This window comes from Oncorhynchus nerka, linkage group LG8 (assembly GCF_034236695.1).
Source record: "Oncorhynchus nerka isolate Pitt River linkage group LG8, Oner_Uvic_2.0, whole genome shotgun sequence".
NCBI classification, from domain to species: domain Eukaryota; kingdom Metazoa; phylum Chordata; class Actinopteri; order Salmoniformes; family Salmonidae; genus Oncorhynchus; species Oncorhynchus nerka.
This window is the reverse complement of record NC_088403.1, coordinates 21783791-21807007: the sequence shown is the minus strand read 5'-3', so window position 1 is coordinate 21807007 and position 23217 is coordinate 21783791. Positions and strand designations below refer to the sequence as shown.

General features: G+C 44.1%; 1 protein-coding gene across 2 annotated transcripts in view; it reads right to left on the bottom strand.

Annotated features, from left to right (window-relative positions):
• Window positions 1–23217, bottom strand: part of LOC115132926 (apoptotic protease-activating factor 1-like) — a 65128-nt gene that overhangs the window by 40937 nt on the left and 974 nt on the right. Inside the window, exons 2-21 of one of the 2 annotated variants that reach the window (XR_010464522.1) lie at window positions 22250–22475; window positions 21748–21937; window positions 18075–18272; window positions 17457–17658; window positions 17151–17263; window positions 16875–17006; window positions 11050–11288; window positions 9983–10150; window positions 9146–9277; window positions 8525–8638; window positions 7764–7948; window positions 7267–7393; window positions 7031–7156; window positions 6766–6906; window positions 6482–6607; window positions 6161–6313; window positions 4040–4168; window positions 3784–3909; window positions 3497–3616; window positions 3257–3404 (exon numbers count right to left, since the gene is read on the bottom strand). Coding sequence is in view for 1 of the 2 variants with exons in the window: in XM_065021511.1 (XP_064877583.1) it covers window positions 3279–3404; window positions 3497–3616; window positions 3784–3909; window positions 4040–4168; window positions 6161–6313; window positions 6482–6607; window positions 6766–6906; window positions 7031–7156; window positions 7267–7393; window positions 7764–7948; window positions 8525–8638; window positions 9146–9277; window positions 9983–10150; window positions 11050–11288; window positions 16875–17006; window positions 17151–17263; window positions 17457–17658; window positions 18075–18272; window positions 21748–21937; window positions 22250–22475 (3073 nt within the window). In the remaining variant the exon portion in view is untranslated. The remainder of the gene's footprint in view (window positions 1–3256; window positions 3405–3496; window positions 3617–3783; window positions 3910–4039; window positions 4169–6160; window positions 6314–6481; window positions 6608–6765; window positions 6907–7030; window positions 7157–7266; window positions 7394–7763; window positions 7949–8524; window positions 8639–9145; window positions 9278–9982; window positions 10151–11049; window positions 11289–16874; window positions 17007–17150; window positions 17264–17456; window positions 17659–18074; window positions 18273–21747; window positions 21938–22249; window positions 22476–23217) is intronic. The other variant, XM_065021511.1, reaches the window with a different exon arrangement.

Genomic DNA, 23217 nt, shown 5'->3' with positions numbered 1-23217 from the left:
TGGGAGGATAAATTGATAACCTTCTGACTGTCTATGGGTAAGCCTAGAACAAAACTAGTAAAAGATAAAGATGTGGAGCAAAATAAAAATAATAAAAACATATTAGAATAAAAAAGGAGACCAAAGTAATGCGTTTGGTTTGACAGTGATAAGCTCATCAAAAAGGACATGTTTTAAATATTACCGGGCTCTGCGTGCGATTGATCAGCCCATTAGCAGAGTGGATCTGCCCTGACTGCTTTGTGTGAGGGTCTGACAGACAACACTGCCACAGCAGGACAAAAAACAGCTCTGATGCCCAAAGAACTGGCTTCAAGTTACAAAACCCCTTTAATCTTATAAAAGGGAGACAACGGAAACTCGGACAACCTAGAGTACATTATTGAGGTCCTAGAAGTCCTAACTGTCTTAGAAACTTCCTGCGCCATCTTTGATAACTTGACTGAGTAGTTGGACTAAAATTTTAAGGCTGAATTCTGTTGACATTGAACTATTGTAAATTGCAAACTTAAGCTATTAAACTTAAGTTATTCATTAAGATGGTAAGATTTAGAAACAATAAGGGCCATACTTGAAGTCTATTAATATTATCGCAAATTAATTCAACCCAATTAACCCTCCTGGTACGATATCTGTATTGTAAACCAATAAACCAAAAGGCAAAGAAACACAGAAGCTCATAACTTTAGACAAAATGACTACACATGCATGCGCACACACACACAGACACTCACTGCAAGGTGAAATCGCAATCTAGGATTCACCTTGTACTAAAATATTTAAACCTCTCAAATAAAACCCTACTTCAAACAAACGCGTGAGAAGGCTAGCCGCAGGGCATGCCAACCAGAGGACGCTCTGCGATGCTACTGGGAAACGGGTTTCAAAAGGTTGCCAGCTCACCTCAAGGTTTGGGAATGAGGCAGCAGGGAGGGTGCTCAGGGCGATATGGGGGAAAGGTTGAGTAAAACATGTTAGCGTTAGGAATACTAGTTTGGCTTATGACGCTTAGGAATAAACAAATCAACGAAAGCAGCACAGATCTGATCTGAGAGCAGTGGTCATCAGAGCACCTTACGATGAGCAGGTTAACATGTACTGATCCCTGATCTGTTTTCATCCACATCTGCTGCCTCCCTAGTGTAATACTGCATACAGAAAGATATGCTGTGACGTGCACCTTAAACTGCATTTGAACAATAGATCACTCCACAGTACTGGAGCTATCCCTCGCCCTAACACTGATCACAATCCCTTTGAGAAGGTCAAGGAACACACACACACCTTAAAATACTATTTAAAAAGATCAGGACTTGATTGAGCCTGGTGCAATGGACAAATGGAATAGTCCCAACAGTGCACACCCTGACCATCTAGGCAGACTAAAGCAAAGTATTTGTAATATGATTTGAAATCAGATCCAAGCACACAGTGGAGGCTGCTGAGGGGAGGACGGCTCATAGTAATGGCTGGACTGGTATTAATCACATAGAAACCATGTGTTCGATACAATTCCATTGACTCCATTCCAGCCATTATTATGAGCCGTCCTCCCCTCAGCAGCCTCCACTGACGCGCACACATGCCATATCACGCTACCATACCTGCACACTGCCTGTTTCTAGCCCTAGCGCCAGCAACAAGCCCCTGTGAGGGGTCAGCCGCTGTAGAGTCCTCCATCCAATGGTCCTCAGTACCTGCCTAACTGTCTTCCCTCCTGCCTGGGGTAGAACACACTCTCTTCAACACTCCTGTCCCTCTCTTCTTTTCCTTCTTAATAGAAAAACAGCATGTCATTTCAGAGGAGAGAACCGAGCCAATCAAAGTGGCAATTACGGCCCAGAAAGAAGACTAGAAGGCATGCGTCAAACTGAGTCAATGACAACGAGGGCATTGCTTTGTGAGTTCATTAGAGTTCTGGTCAATTTATACCTCTCTGCTCTAATAGCACAGTGGCTCTGATGTGGAGAGAAAGAGAGCAGAGAGAGAGAGAGAGAGAGAGAGAGAGAGAGAGAGAAAGAGAGAAAGAGAGAGCAGGCAGAGACACAGAGAGAGAGAGAGAGAGCTAGAGGGGGGAGAGAGAGAGAGAGAGCTAGAGGGGGAGAGAGAGAGCTAGAGGGAGAGAGAGAGCTAGAGGGAGAGAGAGAGAGCTAGAGGGAGAGAGTGAGTGCGAGAGAGCGCAAGAGCTAGAGGGGGAGAGGGGGAGAGAGAGCACAAGAGCTACAGGGAGCAAGAGAGAGTGCGAGAGAGAGTGCGAGAGAGCGAGAGAGAGAGCAAGAGAGAGAGGGGGGCAGACTACTGCAGCAGCGGACCTGGAAGGACACAAAGCAGCAGCTCCCTCTGGTGGAAATGAGAGGAATTAGATGTAATGGAACAGATGTAAAGACCAACACAAGTATCCTCACAGTGAAACCAACATTTCCATGGTATGCCCACTTTTCACATGTTAAGTAACTGATATTTCAACCATTATCATCCCTTTATCCCTCAGCCCCCTCTTGACTGAGAAGAGTAGACAGACACCCAGGTGTGTGTGTGTGTGTGTGTGTGTGTGTGTGTGTGTGAGAGAGAGAAGAGGCCTGAGTTATTATAATCCATTAACCCCTGTGTTGGTTAGAGCCCAGGCCCCCTTCATTAATTAAAGAGGTTCCTGAGGTGACACAGAGAGACAGAGAGCTGGGTACCGTACGGAGGGAGGGAGAGAGAGAGTTGGGTACCGTACGGAGGGAGGGAGAGAGGGAGGGAGGGAGAGAGAGAGTTGGGTACCGTACAGTAGGACTGAGACAGGGTTGACAGGCCAGACAGAGGTTTCCAGCACAATGTCACCAGCCATTACTGGATGTGAGAAACACCTCCTCCAGCAAGGTGAACAGGAGTTTTACACACACACACACACCACTTCGACCAACTCTTCAAAGCATAGGCAGACCACAGTAGTCACAATGCTACTAGAACAGCACCAGTGGAAAAACTGTCAAACTTAGTTTTGGTGCAACATTGTGTACAGCTTTACCTTCAAAAATGTCTCTTCCTGCCTTTCCTACAGCTCAGTTGGTCTTTATCAAGTTTGGCAGTGACACCATATTCTCCAGCCAAAAAGCCTTTTACATTTCTGGCACTTTTCCCTCATAGCACCTGCACTTTTGTCAAGTTAAGCATAAATTATACGTAAGCATTTTCCTACTTTTGTGTCCTTGAAGATTTTTGCTTTTTGGTATGTGTGTGAGGGTAAAAGTGTGTGTATATGTGAGCGTACCTGTGTGTGTACGTGTGTGTACCTGTATCGTCCCATCCTCTCGTCCCAGCCCCACGGCTGAGGTCTGTGAGCAGATCGCAGTGCAGCGGATACGAGACTCCTGGTTCTCTGACTGGAACATCACCGCTCCGGTCCTCCCATTCCTCACCTGACACACACGCCAGCCTGCTTGGTTAACACCTGTCACATCTGTAAGACGTCATTGTGTGTGTGTATGTGAGTCCAGCCCAGCCCTCTCACCTGCAGTCTGTTGCGGTTGTCGGCAGCGACCACAGTAATGTCACCGTTGTTAAAGAGCACGTCAGAGTCCCTCTTCAGACAGACAGCCGAGGAGGTGTGGACTTTATTAGTCTCCCACACCTGACACACACACACACACACATATAATAAAGGCATTACATTTTTTTATGCTATTAAAAAGGTTAAATGGTTAAGTTAAGTACAATATGTCACGAGAAGGGTTAACTGATGAAGACAGATTGGACAAATTATTGACAGACAGCACACACACACACACACACACTTACCCTGACGGTCTGGTCGTCAGAACAGGAGAGCAGTAGAGATCCGTCAGGGGAGAACTGGACTCCATGGACCCAGCTCAGATGACCACTACAGTCAGCCATCTTCTTACTGGTCTCTATGTCCCACAGCTGGAGGGAGGAGACGTATGATGTCATATCCTGCCATATGATGGTGTAGTAGTTTGATAGGGCTATAGCCACCATGTGTGTACCTACATGGCACAGTGTAATAGTCAACAGGCTGTGTGTGTGTGTGTACCTCCACAGCATAGTGTGACAGTGCGATGGCCACCAGGTTGCTGCTGGGGCAGGCGTGACAGTACTGCACCGTGCTCAGACGACTGGTCCGGATCTCCAACAACATGGCCGCCGTCTCTACATCAAACACCTGGGAACAGCAGGAGGGATCTGTCACTCCACCATAGTTATAGCTGGTGATTGCTCTCTAGTGCAACTGCCAATATGTGTGGCACAAAATGGATTCCATGCATAAGCTAGTGATATTGTGATATCTAGACACTTCTTGATGGCCCCTTGAAGGGCTCAGAGGTTGTTAGGTCAGACCATGTAGAGATCTAATTGTAAATTGATCTGGAGTCTTTGCTAAATGACTCAAATGTAATGTGAACTGTAAAGGACATGACAGGATGGGATTAGATGGAAGCAACATGGTAATAGCCTGATAAACTGCTAAGTGAAGTCTCAACTGCAGGTTTTGTTTTCATTAATTTTTCTGACTTTGCAGCTGTCCCATCTAGCAGGAACCGGCTCAGTTCTGCCTCCAGGGCAAGACTCATGACAATACATGTCAACCTGTATCTTAACCATGGATGATGATTTCCATATCTTCCAACTTGGCAAAGTGTGGGATTGTGAAGGGAAAGGCAGACCGAAGTAAAGAAAGGGAAAGAGATGGAGAGAAAACAGAGAGATTCAGGTGGAAAACAAAAGAGTTCCAACTGCTGTTTCTACGTACCATAATTGTTTTTAAAGTCCATCAAGCTATCTATTCTTCTATCAATACTAGCCTACAAACTGACAACTCTGACATTCAACGCCACTCTGATTCCTGGAGTGGAGAGAACAGACACGGACACAGAGACCTTTCCATTTCCCAGGAGTGGGACGGCTTCATTCTCAGTCAGAACACACGCTTCTACCCTCTGATGGGCAGACAGGCCCAAATACCAAAACATGAAAGACAAGTTGTCCAGGGCATTCTCATTGCTTCACAGACAGATTGCTCTAGGAGCAGTTTACTAGACAAGAACATACCACTAAACACAAATATATTGACAGAATTTGACAGATAGGCTACGCAGTGTGTCGACACGGTGTACAACACATTATGAACACCTGCTCTTTCCATTACAGACTGACCAGGTGAATCCAGGTGAAAGCTTATTGATGATCCACTTCAAATCAGTGTAGATGAAAGGGAGGAGACAGGTTAAAAATACTTCTTTAAGCCTTGAGACAATTGAGACATGGATTGTGTACGTGTGCCATTCAGAGGGTGAATGGGCAAGACAAAAGATTTAAGTGCCTTTGATCGGGGTATGGTAGTAGGTGCCAGGCACACTGGTTTGTGACAAAAACTACAACACTGCTGGGTTTATTACAGTTTTATCAAGAACCACCCAAAGGACATCCAGCCAACTTGACACAACTGTGGGACACATTGGAGTCAACATGCCAGCCCAGGACCTTCACATCCGGCTTCACCTGCAGGATCGTCTGAGACCAGCCACCCGGACAGCTGATGAAACTGTGGGTTTGCACAACTGAAGAATTTCTGCACAAACTGTCAGAAACCGTCTCAGGGAAGCTCATCTGCATGCTAGTCGTCCACAGCCACAACATTCCCCAGGCCAATATATACAGCCTGATCAATTCTATGCTAAGGAGATGTCACACTGCATGAAGCAAATGGTGGTCACAACAGATACTGACTGGTTTTCTAATCTACGGCCCAACTTTAAAAATAAAAAACAACATTTTAAGGTATCTGTGACCAACAGATGCATATCTGTATTCCCAGTCATGTGAAATCCATAGATTAGGGCCTAATTAATTTATTTACACTGACTGATTTATTTTTATGAACTGTAACTCAGCAAAATCTTAGAAATTGTTGCATGTTTGGTTTCTATTTTTGTTCAGTGTAGTGTTAGCCATAGCAAGTTACCGAAGTCCATTCAACATTCAGCCAGCTCCTACTCTGATGCAACATGCTAAACAAATCTGGTCTGAGTCATGGAGCTCCGCCAGGGGACCACCCCTCAGTCCCTGTGCCCACGCCACGGCCCCATGCCAGCCTGACGGAGCAGAGCAGAGGCTTACTCACTCAGCAGGGGAGGGCTGGCTCTTCAACACTCACAAAGACTGCGTTCCTGGCAGCACAGATGATGGTCCTGCCGCCTGCTGACCAGGTGCTGCACTTCACCATGACCTCCGTCTGCTCTCTCTGCTCTGGGAACATGTCCGCCACGTCTATGGACTTCCACTCATTAGCCGAGGACACCTCCCACAGCTGAAACACACATGCAAGCACACAGGTAGGCACGCACGCATGTACAGAAACACAGGTACGTACAATTAATGTTGTTAAATACATAGTAGTAGTCTACACCTAAATTAAAAACCTTTATTTGCTAATATGAACACACAAAGCCATAGGTGGTGACTATGCCCCGCCCACCTTCAGGGTTCCGTCGCTGGAAGAGGTGGAGAGGTAGGCGTCATCAGGGGAGAAACAGCAGTGATTGACAGGCTCCAAATGACCAAACATGGTGTTCTGGGAAGAGGGTTTATTGATGTTCCACAGCTAGAGAGAGAGAGTGGGATGGATATATATATATATATAGGCCCAAATATATATATATAGATATATATATATATATATATCTTATAGCCAGAGTGCAAAAAATGTGGCCTACTTCATGGTTTTTAAATCATACACACACAACAGAAACACAGGCTCACCTTGGTGTTCATGAACTTGTCGTTGGAACAGGTGGCCAGTAGAAGGCGTCGGCGTGTGTTGGTGAACTGACAGTGGTTGACCTGCTCCTCGTGTTCGTCCTCAAACATCCTCATCAGAGTCCCACGCTCCACATTCCAAACCTGGCACACAACACAGATTAGAGACAGACAAACGACTTCCGTCTGTCGCAGTCGGGTTTTCAGGCAAGTCTGTCTGAAGTCTGTCCAAAGTTTGAATGGCAGAGGGGAGGCTTCCACACCATACCTTGACCTTCCTATCACTGGAGCAGGTTGCTAGGAGATGGTCATCCGGGGAGAAGGCGCAGCAGAGCACCTCATCGTCGTGGGCCTGGATCTCCAGCAGCTTCTCCCCAGACGTGCTCTTAAACACCTGGAGACACACACAGGGCAGAGTTTATAGAGGACACCCACTCACACAAACAGGGAAGTGTGGGAGATAGTGTGTCAAATATTTATTTCAAAAGAATGTGTGTGTCTTACTCGCAGTGTCTTGCTGGAGCCACAGGAAGCGATCTTGGTGCCGTCGTGGGAGAAGCAGGCAGAGTAGATGGATCCCTGGTGGGGCTGGACCACCAGACGAGACAGGCTCTTCAGACTACTTGTGTTCCTGAAACAAACCACAAACATAAATTACTTAGAGAACGTGAGCATGAGGGGATGTTAGAGGAAGTAGAACATCAGGGAATGAGACTAAAACTTAAGAGTTATGGTCATAGAGTTGTATAGAGGGCACGTCTTTGCATGTACAATGGCTTCTGTTTTAGCATGGGCAGTGCCACTGACACTACGCTCAAACAGGCTTTGTGGTAATTGCGACACAAAACCAACTCTATGGTTAGGGTATGGTTGACTGGGGAATGGAATGCATAAGGGCTAGGGAGTAAGAGGTGGGGGCTAGGGGTCAATACTGTACACCCCGATTAAGTAGTGAGTATGCTTATAAGCACGTGAGTAGTGTGTATGGGCCTACTACTGACACCCAGTCAAGGTAGAGTTCCCCTCTGGTGGCCCTCTCCTGCGCCTGCAGCAGGGCCTGGCGGTACACCTCAGAGGAGTCTGGCTGGGACAGGGCCAGCTGCACGACGTCAGGGAACGGACGCTGCTCCAACTGGTGGCCGTTCAGAGACAGGAACTCCTGGAAGTGGCCCCGCACCTCGCTGTTCTGGGGGGGGACCATAAAGAGAGACTCACAGCGAGGATGTGACAAATGGTGTGCGTCCCAATAATATGTCCAGCTTCCTGAAGTGTGCATTTATTCACTACACAAACATAAAAGCATTGGATTGGAGAAGGTATAGGCTAGGGGGAGTTTACATACAACAGTCACTTCCTTTCAAAACCATGAGCGGAATTGAACAAGTACACACTGCAGGAGAAAGGAGAGATTATTGGAACAGAACAATTGTATTCACAGGCATGAAACGAGTAACTGTTTCTAGCATTGACATCACTACATTGTAGTCATTCAGCAGACGCTCTTATTCAGAGAGACTTACTTACAGGAGCAATTAGGGTGGAGTGCCTTGCTCAAGGGCACAAGGACAAATTTTTCGCCTAGTCGGCCCAGGAATTCAAACCAGCGACGTTCTGGTTACTGGCCCAATGCTCTTAGCCGCTAGGCCACCATCGACTTACGAGTAATTGATACCAACCACAAGATCTGAAAACCATATCAAATGAGGATAAAACAAGGTACACTAAGTTCCTCAGTGAACTTGGGTGTTGATCAAATCCTGACCTCTTTGTCCAGTATGGTGCTGTACTCCAAATAGTCATTGATGAGATGAGCCGGTCCCATAATCTGAGCTTTAGTTCTGACCCAGTCCAGAGAGAACATCAGAGAGTACAACTCCTAAAGGGAGAGAGGGGGGGGAGGAGAGGAGGAAGGGAGGGGTGTAAGGGTAACAGAAATAGAGAGAGAGAATATACAGGGAGAGAGAAAAAGATGGAGATAGAAAGAAATAGAGAGAAAAAGACATTAGTGACTTGTGCTTGTCTGGTGAAGGCCTCCATCATACGGAGTGGTGCTTTTATCTCCATCAGACTGTTGAACAGCCATCACACCATCTCCTGTAGCAAGACGCTAAGAGAGACTCGTTCACAAAACAGACACCAGCTCACACAATACACACACTCACACCAACTCCCTCACACACCAGCTCTCTCACACAAGCTCAAACTCACACAAGCTCAAACAAGCTCTGATAGTGTTATTTGGGTGGTTAATTGGATTTAGTTTTTGCTAGGAGCTAGTAACACAAGCATTTCCCAGCACCCGCTATAACATCTGCTAAACTGTGTACGCGACCCAAAAATGTTGATTTGATTTTGATGTGTGTGTTTGTGTGTGCGTGCGTACCTGTGTGAGGTTGGCCTTGGCCATGTGGTAGGTGAGGAATCTGAACCAGTAGAGGCACTCTTCATCTCCTGAGGTGGGAGGACCCTTGCTGTAGCGCTGCTGGTACTGACGCACCACCTTGGTGTGGAGGCTCTGGAACACACACACGCTTGTTCAAAAACATACCATATTATAAACTGGGTGATTTTAGCCCTGAATGCTGATTGGCTGACAGCCGTAATATAACAGACCATATAGCACAGACATGACAAAACATTTATTTTAACTGCTTTAATCACATTGGTAACCAGTTTATAATAGCAATAAGGAACCTCGGAGGTTTGTGGTATATGGCCAATATAAGGGCTGTTCTTAAGCACGACGCAACATGGAGTGCCTGGACACAGTATATTGGCCATACACCACAAACCCCTCAGACCTTATTGCTTAATTATAGTAGATTGATGTCCCAATAATGCAGGGCATAGAAGACATGAGTCTATCTGATTCATTCTTTAAGCGACTGTCTAGTTCTCCAATTTCTATGTACATTGATTCTCTAGAAGACAGTGTTTTCCTTATATTGGATTTCAGAAAATATGAATTAATTCAAACACATTTGACAAAAGTTAACAAACATCAAACTTTAGATACATTTCAAAATGGCCACCAGCATACAGAACAACCCTATGTAAATGAAGATAGAGGTGTGTATGTTGGAGTCAGTGGAGGCTGCTGAGGGGAGGACGGCTCATAATAATGGCTGGAATGGAGTATTTAATACCATTCCATTCCGTATATTATTATGAGTTGTCCTCCTCTCAGCAGCCTCCACTGGTTGGAGTGTATGAGACCCACCTCTAGGCCAGAGCGGTTCATCTCAGCCAGGAAGTCCAGCTGCAGGTCGTGGAGGTAGTAGAGGTAGGGCCGGTGGTGACAATCACGGAACAGTAGGGACTTGTTCACAAAGTCCTGGAGAACGTCCTCCACCTCCTCCGGTTCTAGATCCCACAGAACTGACAGAACCTGCAGGCAGAGGAACATGGAGGACACACGTTGGTGGTGGCACCTTAATTGGGGAGGACTGGCTCATAGTAATGGCTGGAACACTATTCCAGACATTATAATGAGCCGTCCTCCCCTCAGCAGCCTCCTTTGATAGAGGAACAGGCTTCGATTTAGAGACAGAGATTTAGAGACAGAGAATGTCCTGTTTCCTTGTCTTTTATTATCTTATTCCCTCCTTCTTTCCAGTTCTCTGCTGCCAATGACTGGAACGAACTACAAAAATCTCTTAAATTGGAAACACTTATCTCCCTCACTAGCTTTAAGCACCAACTGTCAGAGCATCTTACAGATTACTGCACCTGTACATAGCCCACCTATAATTTAGCCCAAACAACTACCTCTTTCCCAACTGTATTTAATTTATTTATTTATTTTGCTCCTTTGCACCTCATTATTTTTATTTCTACTTTGCACATTCTTCCATTGCAAAACTACCATTCCAGTGTTTTACTTGCTATATTGTATTTACTTTGCCACCATGGCCTTTTTTGCCTTTACCTCCCTTCTCACCTAATTTGCTCACATTGTATATAGACTTGTTTTTACTGTATTATTGACTGTATGTTTGTTTTACTCCATGTGTAACTCTGTGTCGTTGTATGTGTCGAACTGCTTTGCTTTATCTTGGCCAGGTCGCAATTGTAAATGAGAACTTGTTCTCAACTTGCTTACCTGGTTAAATAAAGGTGAAATAAAAATAAATAAAAAGGACAGCTCACAATGTCTCCATGGGTTGTGAATACTTTCTGGCTGAAGGTGCTGGATAGCCTTACCCTAACCTACTGTAGCCCAGCATAGTTTAGCCTAACCTTACCTACCCAAGCCTAACCATAATCCCCCCCCCCGGCCAGTCTGACCTTGGCAGGTACTTTGACGTCCTTCTCCAGCACGGTGAGGTCAATGTACAGCTCCCTGTGTTCCTCAGACAGGACCTGGATGCTGGCAGCCATGGCCTGGTCAAGGGCATCATAGTCATACGAAGACGACTTACGGATACGCTTGAACTTCTTCTGCTGGAGCGTGTGCAGGTAGTAGGCCCAGCGGTCCGGGAACTCCCGCAGCAGGGCCCCGATTAGGGACACCACCAAGGGAGAGCCTGGGGAAGAGAGGAGGGTAGATGAGGGGTTTAGGTAGGCTGGTTTATTGTGCCAAGAGTTGAGATGTAACAGAAATGTTATTAGTATTTATTAGTTTTGATACATTTAATTATTAAATGTATTGAATTTAAAACTTCACTAATTGAAATTGAATTTCATAATTTAGAATGGAATTCTAAAAGTCGTTGAAGGTTAATAGAATTTTCAGTGGGCATTAAGGGCTCCTTTTCTCCAAAGTCTATGTTCAGACTAATTTGACTATTAGTTTTTTAACGCAAACAAAAACAGGTTAACAGCCTCCTACTCATTTGACTGATGTCCTGCGGGTAAGAGAGAACTGGACATAACCACTATACAAAGCAAGCTAGAAAAATACATGAATAGGTGTACTGTGCATTGTTCTGAAATAGCGCCTGCCCTACAGAGAAAGGTGCAGCTGAATGCAGAGGATCCACAGTACACCAGGTCAAGACAGCACGCTGAAAATATTGGTTTATTTTTTATGAATCTTTTGTCATGGAGAAGAAAGTGCTGATTGTGTTTTTCTCAGGTCAGGGGTTTTATTATGATATTTAAAATATATATATTTTATTACAATGTATTTACAATTGCATATCTGCAGCCAGCACATTTGTGTTCCAACCCAACACCATCACAAAGAATCAATGAACCATCAAGCTCTTGAGAAGTTGATTCTGCTAAAGTGCAATACTTTTAAATAGAGTTCAAATGTGAACATTAGTAGTTTAAGAAATAGTAATACTATGATTTTTTCTGCTTTGAACTTTTAGAACTGAACTTGACTATTGATATTGCAGCCTCTGGGTAGAAGGGTCTATATTAATGATGTTGCAGCCTCTGGGTAGAAGGGTCTATATTAATGATGTTGCAGCCTCTGGGTAGAAGGGTCTATATTAATGATGTTGCAGCCTCTGGGTAGAAGGGTCTATATTAATGATGTTGCAGCCTCTGGGTAGAAGGGTCTATATTAATGATGTTGCAGCCTCTGGGTAGAAGGGTCTATATTAATGATGTTGCAGCCTCTGGGTAGAAGGGTCTATATTAATGATGTTGCAGCCCTTGAGGCAGTTACTTGAGATGACAATGTACCTCTTCACAGGGCTCTTCACACTATCCTCCTGTCAGTATCACTATGTAAGGGACCCTAAAAACTGGACTGAAGAACAGAGGTACTGCAGAGAGAAGTACACGGACCTGGCCACCGTAAGCAACATGGAGGATATGAACAGACTGCACCACTTGACTATAGACAGCGGTTATGATGGCGCAGTGTGGATAGGACTGAAGAAGGGACAGTATTCCAGGTGGCAGTGGTCTCTGGCAGACATAGACCACTATAGTAAGGGACAGACTCAGTTTAGTGAATTTTGGGACCAAAACCAGCCAAACAATTTGAATGAAGATTGTGGTGTCATGACGAATTCTGGAAAATGGCACGACTATTTTTGTACTAGTCAACACTTTCCAGTGTGCTACGACGGTGAGTGACATACTACATGTATTCTAGTTAAAAACACACTAACCTGATAACACAAGAGGACACCAGCAGCGCATACAAGTTCGCCAAGTAACAGATTACTGTGGGGTTATCAAGGTCGCAACAGATTACTCTGGGGTTAAAGGTCACAACGTTTATCTTTCAAATTTCTTGTCAATTCCAAGCTTATGATTTCCAAAGGTTTATGAATTGACAACAGTTCAAACGGCACCGATCCAAACTCTGATCCAAACTCTGATGGTTGCATTTGTCCCCATAGGGACTAAGCCTCCAGCTGGTCATTTCCTAATGGTTCAACAGCTAATGACCTGGAGGGAGGCTCAGCTCTACTGCAGGAAGCACCACACAGACCTGGCCAGTGTGAGGAACCAGACTGAGAACAAAGAGATCTGTAACGTGGCCGGGAGTAACAACGTTTGGATCGGCCTGTTCAAAGACACCTGGACGTGGTCGGACCAGAGTAACTCCTCGTTCAGATACTGGGTCGACAGAGAACTGAACGAGTCCTGCGCTGCTTGGAATCGCAGTACCTCAGGCCAATGGATAGACAGAGAATGTCTGAAGGAATGTCCCTTTGTTTGCTACGGTAGTAAGTTAAGATCCCTTATTGTGCCAAACTCATCTCCTTAAATGGGCTGTTGATTTGGAATAACTGTCCACACAGATTTAAATATGTGACATTCTTGTATGCAATAGTGAATGTTCATCTTAACTGTATGTGTGTATATAGATGAAGTCGGAAGTTTACATACACTTAAGTTGGAGTCATTAAAACTCGTTTTTCAACCATTTCTTGTTTAACAAACTATAGTTTTGTGCATGACAAATAATTTTTCGAACAATTGTTTTCAGACAGATTATTTCACTTATAATTCACTGCATTACAATTTCAGTGGGTCAGAAGTTTACATACACTAAGTTGACTGTGCCTTTAAACAGCTTGGAAAATTCCAGAAAATTATGTCATGGCTTTAGAAGATTCTGATAGGCTAATTGACATAATTTGAGTCAATTGGAGGTGTACCTTTGGATGCATTTCGAGGCCTACCTTCAAACTCGGTACCCTTTTGCTTGACATCATCGGTAAATCTAAAGAAATCAGCCAAGACCTCCACAAGTCTGGTTCATCCTTGGGAGCAATTTCCAATCGCCTGAAGGTACCACGTTCATCTGTACAAACAATAGTACGCAAGTATAAACACCATGGACCACGCAGCCGTCATACCGCTCAGGAAAGAGACAACTTCTGTCTCCTAGAGATGAACGTACTTTGGTGCGAAACGTGCAAATCAATCCCAGAACAACAGAAAAGGACCCTGTAAAGATGCTGCAGGAATCAGGTACACAAGTATCTCTATCCACAGTAAAACGAGTCCTATATCGACATAACCTGAAAGGCCACTCGGCAAGCAAGAAGCCACGGCTCCAAAACCGCCATAAAGCCAGACTACCGTTTGCAACTGTACATTGGGACAAAGATCATACTTTTTGGAGAAATGTCCTCTGGTCTGATGAAACAAAAATATAACTGTTTGGGCATAATGACCATTGTTATGTTTGGAGGAAAAGGGGGGACGATTGCAAGCCGAAGAACACCATCCCAACAGTGAAGCACGCGAGTGGCAGCATCATGTTGTGGGGGTGCTTTGCTGCAGGAAGGACTGGTGATCTTCACAAAAATAGATGGCATCATAAAGCTTGGCCGCAAAATGGGTCTTCCAAATGGACAATGACCCCAAGCATACTTCCAAAGTTGTGGCAAAATGGCTTAAGGACAACAATGTCAAGGTATTGGAGTGGCCATCACAAAGCCCTGACCTCAATCCCATAGAAAATTTGTGGCCAGAACTGAAAAAGCGTGTGCGAGCAAGGAGGCCTACAAACCAGACTCCGTTACACCAGCTCTGTCAGGAGGAATGGGCCAAAATTCACCCAAATTATTGTGGGAAGGTTGTCGAAGGCTACCCAAAACGTTTTACCCAAGTTAAACAATTTTAAGGCAATGCTACCAAATACTAATTGAGTGCATGTAAACTTCTGACCCACTGGGAATGTGATGAAAAAATAAAAGCTGAAATGAATAATTCTCTACTATTATTCTGACATTTCACATTCTTAAAATAAAGTGGTGATCCTAACTGACCTAAAACAGGGAATTTTTACTAGGATTAAATGTCAGGAATTGTGAAAAACTGAGTTTAAATGTATTTGGCTAAGTTGGATGTAAACTTCCGACTTCAACTGTATGTGTTAGACCCAAGACCCCCAACAGTCAAGAATATACAGGTAGTGAGAGTGCAGATGACCCCAGACCCAAACATTGACCTGAATGATGCTAAGAAGAGGGAGGCCATTTTACATCAGGTGAGTCTCACCCTCTTCATTTCTAGACTTTTACCTTCATTTAACCACGCATGTCAGTTAACTCTTTACACTCATACCAGTTTACGGGTTCAAAGTGGCAGATTTTATGCCCACCTGACCCAGATTGCGATTTTATAATGGGCCGTTTTTGGATTGTGTAAACAGTAATTGTGTGATGGTGGGATGCAGGGTTGTGTTCCAAACAAAACAACAAGTGTGCTTGCTCTAGTTCCTCAACAGCACTGCTAGGAAAGCTAAATTTAAAAAATACTTTATATTTGAACACTCTTCTTTGAGTCATATAAAGTACATGGAAAGGAGTGTGGTCACTTGGAGACACCAGTTAGTTCTCTCACTCAAACCCTTGTAATTGTTTTGTCTTATGTTGCACCTATCCCACATTTTCCCGGAATATTCTTATCATGCTACTGGATGGATCCAGAGTATTTTCAGATTTCGCTAATAACAAATGCGGTGAAAAGTTCAGTAAATAAAAAATGCACATAAAATCAACAGTGCAATATTTGGATTCAGTCTTGTATCAGGTGAACTGTTGTGTCCTCAACTTTGGTCAAATAATTTCCCATAATCTTCTAATTGTTCCCTTTAAATTTCTACCATGCTATTCATATTTCTTCTTTGTGAAACATTTCAATTTAGCCTTATCCATAAAGGATAAAAAACAAGTTTTTTTTATTTATTTCACCTTAATTTAACCAGGTAGGCCAGTTGAGAACAAGTTCTCATTTACAACTGCGACCTGGCCAAGATAAAGTCTAAAGGGTTAAGAATAAATTCTTATTCACAATGACCAACTCGCTGTGAACAAGTCCACTGCTCTTTACGTTAAGAGAGTTCTCCAAGTAATGATAAACCTTTCAAACCGTAAGAGTGCAGGTACCTACATATGAAACTATGATCATCAAATGTGCTCTCATCAGGACATTGTCGTTCAGAGGAGACAACAACACAACTAACACAATCACTAAAAACTGAAGCTGGAAAGAAGGCAAACTAGCTGCAGTTCGTTTTGTTTGACCTTTTTTCAATGTATATTTCTGTGTATATACATCCATAAAAATTATGCCAGCTGATTCATATGTATGGGACAGCTGGAGATTGAATTTGAATATTGAAACAATGTTGCAAATGTTGGAGACAGACAGAAAGGTTTATACAAATATCTGCTGTTAAACTAAATAATAGTCTAAAAAAAATGTGAGATAATGTCTAGATACTTTTTTATAGTGGAGAACAAGTTTATAAATTGCCTGGCTGGGCTGATGATACAGTGGAATGCGCAGTCAGATGCAACAGAGTAAATAGGCATTTTAACGTCATTGATTTAGCCGGTGGTAACTTGTGGAATAGACACCAGCTGGAATGCGGTTTAAACCAATCAGCATTCAGGATTAGACCCACCCTCTGTATAAGGTACTATATTCTATCCATACTATTACAGTATGCCACGTTGCTGTTTTATTTAATGTTTAATTAGCTTGTTCTCTTCATGATCTGTTCATTATTTCTATCAATGTTTTTGGTCACACTACATAATGCTTCCCAAATCATTCATAAGAAAATGTAATACTTATTTCTCTTGAATATGTGAAATAAATTGACATTTTATTGTAAACCTGAATGGAATTTTCATTTCATTCAATACAATTTATTTTGACACTATAGCTACGTGTGCATGTACCTTTGCACTCTCGGACAATGCTGCGGGCCTGTTCTGGGAGTCTCTGGGGTTTCCTGTTGACATACAGGGCGAGGATCTCCAAGGCCTGACCCTCCTCCAGACCACTCTCCACTGCCACCTCAGACTTAGGACCTGGACACACACACACATATGCACTGTTTGATGAGCAGGTGCATTGAGCGTAATGTTTGAGCAGTGTTCTATAAATGAAGTCATCATTATCAGTAGTACTGTTGTAATGTTAGTATTAATATCACTGCTATTACTCATACACACCGCTGACACAGTCGGCTAGGCTTCTGTCTCGGGTGGTGAGCAGTACTCGACACTGTATGTCAAAGGCCTTGAGCACCGAGCTGTCCCAGATGTCATCCAGTATCAGCAACGACCTGCACACACACACACATCTAATTCAATTGACAGGAATTATAATGGAGTTAATAGCATACAATAATTCACTCCAGAGCTAAAACTTCTGAGGTCCAACTGAACGTTCTACTCATCATTAACAGCCACGATTTAGAAGAAATGGACCAAGTTGAAAAGTTTGCTACCAGTCCACATCAACCCTGGGGGACTGACCTGGGGTAACGACGGAGCATGAGGAAGCGTAGTCGCTCCTTGGCCTCTTCCAGAGAGCCAGGAGGCCGGTGGAGGGAGGACGAGGGGTCTTTCTCCTGGCTCTGCTGCTCCAGGCGGAAACACAGTGACTGGATCCTAACCAGCAGGTCAGACCGGTCCAGCTGGCCTATGGACAGCCAGTGGACTCCTCCTGGAAAACACTCTGGGGGAATCAGGAAGGACCGGTGTGGGTGTGGGTGTCAGAGAGAGAGACAGAGAGAAAGACAGATGGAGAGAGACAGTACAGTCAAGAGACCAATGCGATAACGAACAAGGAAACGGAGAGAAAGATGGAGAGAGAGAGAGAGAGAGAGAGAGACACAGACAGAAGAACAGAACAGTCAAGAGACCAATGCGATAAAGAACAGAAAGAAAACAAAGTGAATGCAGACAAAGAGAAAACAGAGAGAAAGTGAATGAAGAGAGAAAAAGAGCCTCCTCTACATGTATTAACCCCCCTCCAGAAATGCATCTTGGGTCAGTTTGACATTTTACCCATTATTGGGCTTGGTTAGGATTGTGGGAGGAAGCTGATCCTAGATCTGTACCTAGTGAAAACTTCACCACAGAGCCACCTACCTGTGATGAGTGCGTGGTCTCGGACTGCCTCTGCAGCCAAGACAGACTTGCCGGAGCCGGCCATGCCGAACACAGTGACCCAGCCGGGCTCCTTCTGCAAGCGGTAGAGCTTCTCCCTGACCCGGTTCATCAGGGCTGGCCGGCTCACAAACACCACGGGTCTCTGGGGCACGCCGCCCTCACTCAGCACCGCCTGGACTGGAACAGGGTAATACAGCATTATATATATAAATACAGTATGTTGCCAATGGAATAAACAGAGGGGTCAAACATGGCAGAGACAGAGAGGTGCGCTACCATACGCACACATATAGTTGAAGACGGAAGTTCAAACACTTAGGTTGGAGTCATTTAAAACTCATTTTTCGTCCAAACTAACCTCTGCTCTTACCCCAATTCTTAAAAACCCAGATTTCAGTCCAGGATTGCTGGATGCTGGCTTTAACTTTTGGCTTAATAAGGGCATACGCAGGCTAAATTACATATTTGCTGATAAGATGTTATTGTCATTTGAGCAGATGATCGAGAAATATCGACTACCAAAGCAGGACTTTTTCCGCTTCCTACAAGTAAGACATTATATTCTGAAGAACACCACCTTAATTGGTAACCCTGATGTGTCTGTCATTGAAAGAATGCTTTTTTTTCCCCCACAAAGGAAAATGTCTGTAAGTCTGTTTTATGATAATTTAAGGTCCTTTTCTGCTGTCAACACACAGAGGGTGAAACAAGTGTGGGAGAAAGAATTGTCTGTTACTATTGACGAAGAGATGTGGGAGGACATTTGGAGATATGCAAAAACAATATCTATATGTAATCGTACTAGAGCAATCCAATTAAGAATAATACACAGATTGCGTATATACCCAAATCGCAGACATGCTTTTAGCCCCACTTCCTCTTCCCCTCAGTGTCTTAAATGCAAAACTGATACAGGCACCCTAACACATTTTTATGGTCATGTACCAAAATACAAAGATACTGGTCTGGTGTTCTGCAAGAAATTGAAAAGATCCTAGGGGTTGATCTAGAATTGGACCCAGGTCTCCCTAGTAGGCATGTTATTTCTGTGGGTAAAAGGAGGCTTTACAACATCCTTACCTTCACAGCGAGGAAAAACATCATTTTACAGTGGATTAGTGATAAGGTTCCTTCTATTAAAGATTGGCATAAGATACCAGTTCTACAAAGTATGAGAACCTTATCTAAATTACCTAGAACCTGAGGTATCAGCTATTATGCTGCAAGGATTCTCTTAGAATGGCGGGGATCTATGCATTTCAGAACTACACTGTACGTTCCATGTGTGGAACCTAACTTCTTGGTTTAAACTGAGCTTTTTTGTTTAATTTCTGTTTGTAAGTTTGTTTAAAATGTATGTATTGAGAGATGCAATGATGGGGATGGGGTGAGAGAAGCACCGAGCGGGAAGAGGAAAATGGTGTACGTATGTATGGGTGTGTGTGGTATGTATGTATGTATGTATGTATGCATGTGTGTACGCGTATATATGTGTATATGCATATATGCATATGTGTGTGTGTGTATATATATATATATATATATATATGCGTAGGTATGTGTAAGTGAGTGCTGTTTTTTTGTGTGCTTTGTCTCTGTAGCTCTTAATATGGGTGAAAATTGTGAAATTCCAATAAAAATACTGTTACCAAAAAAAAAAAAAAAACCTCGTTTTTCAACCACTCCACAAATTTCTTGTTAACAAACTATTGTTTTGGCAAGTTGGTTAGGATATCTACTTTGTGCATGACACAAGTAATTTTTCCAACAATTGTTTACAGACAGATTATTTCACTGTATCACAATTCCAATGGGTCAGAAGTTTACTTTAAACAGCTTGGAAAATTCCAGAAAATGATGTCATGGATTTAGAAGATTCTGATTTTGAGGTGTACCTGTGGATGTATTTCAAGGCCTACCTTCAAACTCAGCGCCTCTTTGCTTGACATCATGGGAAAATCAAAAGAAATCAGCCAAAAACTCAGATTCTTTTTTTTGTAGACTTCCACATGTCTGGTTCATCCTTAGGAGCAATTTCCAATCGCCTGAAGGTACCACGTTCATCTGTACAAACAATAGTACGCAAGTATAAACACCATGGGACCACGCAGCCATCATTACGCTCAGGAAGGAGACGTGTTCTGTCTCCTAGAGATTAACGTACTTTGGTGCGAAACGTGCAAATCAATCCCAGAACAACAGCAAAGGACCTTGTGAAGATGCTGGAGGAAACAGGTGCAAAAGTATCTACATCCACAGTAAAAACGTGTCGCATATCGACATAACCTGAAAGGCCACTCAGCGAGGAAGAAGACACTGCTGCAAAACACCATAAAAAAGCCAGACTACAGTTTGCAACTGCACATGGGGACAAAGATTGCACTTTTTGGAGAAATGTCCTCTGGTCTGATGACACAAAAATATAACTGTTTGGCCTCCCGGGTGGCGCAGTGGTTAAGGGCGCTGTACTGCAGCACCAGCTGTGCCATCAAAGACTCTGGGTTCACGCCCAGGCTCTGTCATAACCGGCCGCGACCGGGAGGTCCATGGGGCGACGCACCATTGGCCTAGCGTCGTCCGGGTTAGGGAGGGCTTGGCCGGTAGGGATGTCCTTGTCTCATCGCGCACCAGCGACTCCTGTGGCGGGCCGGGCACAGTGCGCGCTAACCAAGGTTGCCAGGTGCACAGTGTTTCCTCCGACACATTGGTGCGGCTGGCTTCCGGGTTGGATGCGCGCCGTGTTAAGAAGCAGTGCGGCTTGTTTGGGTTGTGTATCGGAGGACGCATGACTTTCAACCTTCGTCTCTCCCGAGCTCGTACGGGAGTTGTAGCGATGAGACAAGATAGTAGCTACTAAAAACAATTGGATACCACGAAATTGGGGAGAAAAAGGGGTAAATATTCAAATAAATAAATATATATTTATATATAGTTTGACAAAATGGCCATCGTTATGTTTGGAGGAAAAAGGGGGAGGCTTGCAAGCTGAAGAACACCATTCCAACCGTGAAGGACGCGAGTGCATCATGTTGTGGGGGTGGTTTGGGGGTGCTTTGCTGAAGGAGGGACTGGTGAACTTCACAAAATAGATGGCTCCATAAAGAAGGACAATTATGTGGATATATTGAAGCAACATCTCAAGACATCAGTCAGGAAGTTGAAGCTTGGTCGCAAATAGGTCTTCCAAATGGACAATGAGCCCAAGCATACTTCCAAAGTTGTGACAAAATGGCTTAAGGACAACAAAGTCAAAAAGTCAAAGCCCTGACCTCAATCCTATAGAAAATTTGTGGGCAGAACTGAAATTCTACCAAATACTAATTGAGTGTATGTAAACTTCTGACCCAACTAGGATGGGTGATGAAAGAAATAAAAGCTGAAATAAATAATTCTCTCTACTATTATTCTGACATTTCACATTCTTAAAATAAAGTGGGGATCCTAACTGACCTAAGACAGGGAATCTTTACTAGGATTAAATGTCAGAAATTCTGAAAAACTGAGTTTAAATGTATTTGGCTAAGGTCTATGTAAACTTCCGACTTCAAATGTACATATACATAGAGCACCCCTGTATCAGAAAAGGAGGGCACATCTCAGACTGCCCTAGTCTCCTGGTATTCTCCATTCTCCACCCTTTGGGGCAGCTCACCATAGCGGGTGCCACCGTCTGAGAAGCTCTTCTCAGCCTCAGGGGAGACCAGGGGCAGGCTGTTGTGGAGCAGGCTGGCCAGGTCTCCGTAGCTCTCCCGGACCAGGGCATTGTAGAAGGAGATGTAGGCCTGGTTATCCTTCCTCAGGAGCAGCTCCAGCAGGGCCGCCGCCTGCTCTCTTCTGGTGGGCTAATCGATGGACAATTTGAATTTTGAAACCACTTTATTGCTTTTCTTACACCGATGTAGTTCTTTCAGATGTCCGTAGTGTTAAGTGTTTAAAAAGCCCTGCAATCTCTCTGACTTACCTCTCTCTCCCCCTTCCTCTTATGAGGGTGTTTGTTTGGAATCAGGAACCCAACCGTTTTCCCAGCACAGTGCACTCGGTTATGGGCCAAATTCAAAACAAACAGTTTTATACACTTAATCATCACTACACACTTACCACTATGGACATAGGAAAGTGTATGAAAAGGGTGCTACTGTACTTCCTCACCCCACCTTGCTCCTGATCCTGTCCTCCTCGTCCCCCGTCAGCACGCCGTCACTGATCATGTGATCCATCAGGTAGGAAGCCCTGATGTCCTGCTCCAGGCTGGAGCGTGACTGAAGCAGGCAGCTCCGCGCCCCTTCCTCCATCATCGCCATGCCAACGGGCCAGACTTGGTCCGACCACACAGGTGGGGTGGCTGGGTTGGAATGGTGATGAATTGGCAGGTGATGGGAGCTGCGGGGAAAGGAAGTTGCATGGATGGATGTAGTATGGGCAGCACAAGCTCTGGTCCAGTGTGCTGTGTGGCTTGAGCTTTCTTGAACAATAATACTTTGAAGGAGGCTCAAGCTGCACGTAACACCCTGGACCAGAGCTAGGACAGTACTACTACTTGCACTGCTGCCTCTTAGTGTGACTCCTGTGCCCCACCTAAAATAAAACTGGAAACTGATAAGAGCTCTGATAGGTAGATGTACAGTATGATGAAGATCCTTGTAATACTACAGTGCCAGAAAATATTTGAAAATGCTGCCCTTACAAAAAAAGATTGCAGTCGACTGTGGTATTTTGGAGGCAGTATTTGCAGCATACTGCAGTTATACAGCACTCTGACTGCAATATATTTCGTAAGGACAGGTGACTTTTTTTCTCCGTGAATGTGGTTGAGAATGGAATAAGTCTGACTGACTTGACCATCTAACGTTAATTTGTAGCAGAAAAACAACAATTGAGACTACTTTCGTCATCCATCTCCTCCATTCAGTCTGCGTGCACTGACTTGCCCAGATATTGCTGATTCAACGTCAGGAAGTTACCAAATTTCCTCTTTAGAGTGAACATTGATTGTGGGCTTTTGTCATTTAGTCAGGTTACAAGTTTATATACACATACACACATACATACATACATACATACATACATACATACATACATACATAAAGTAGCTGACTGGCGTATAGCTAGCTAACTGTGCACT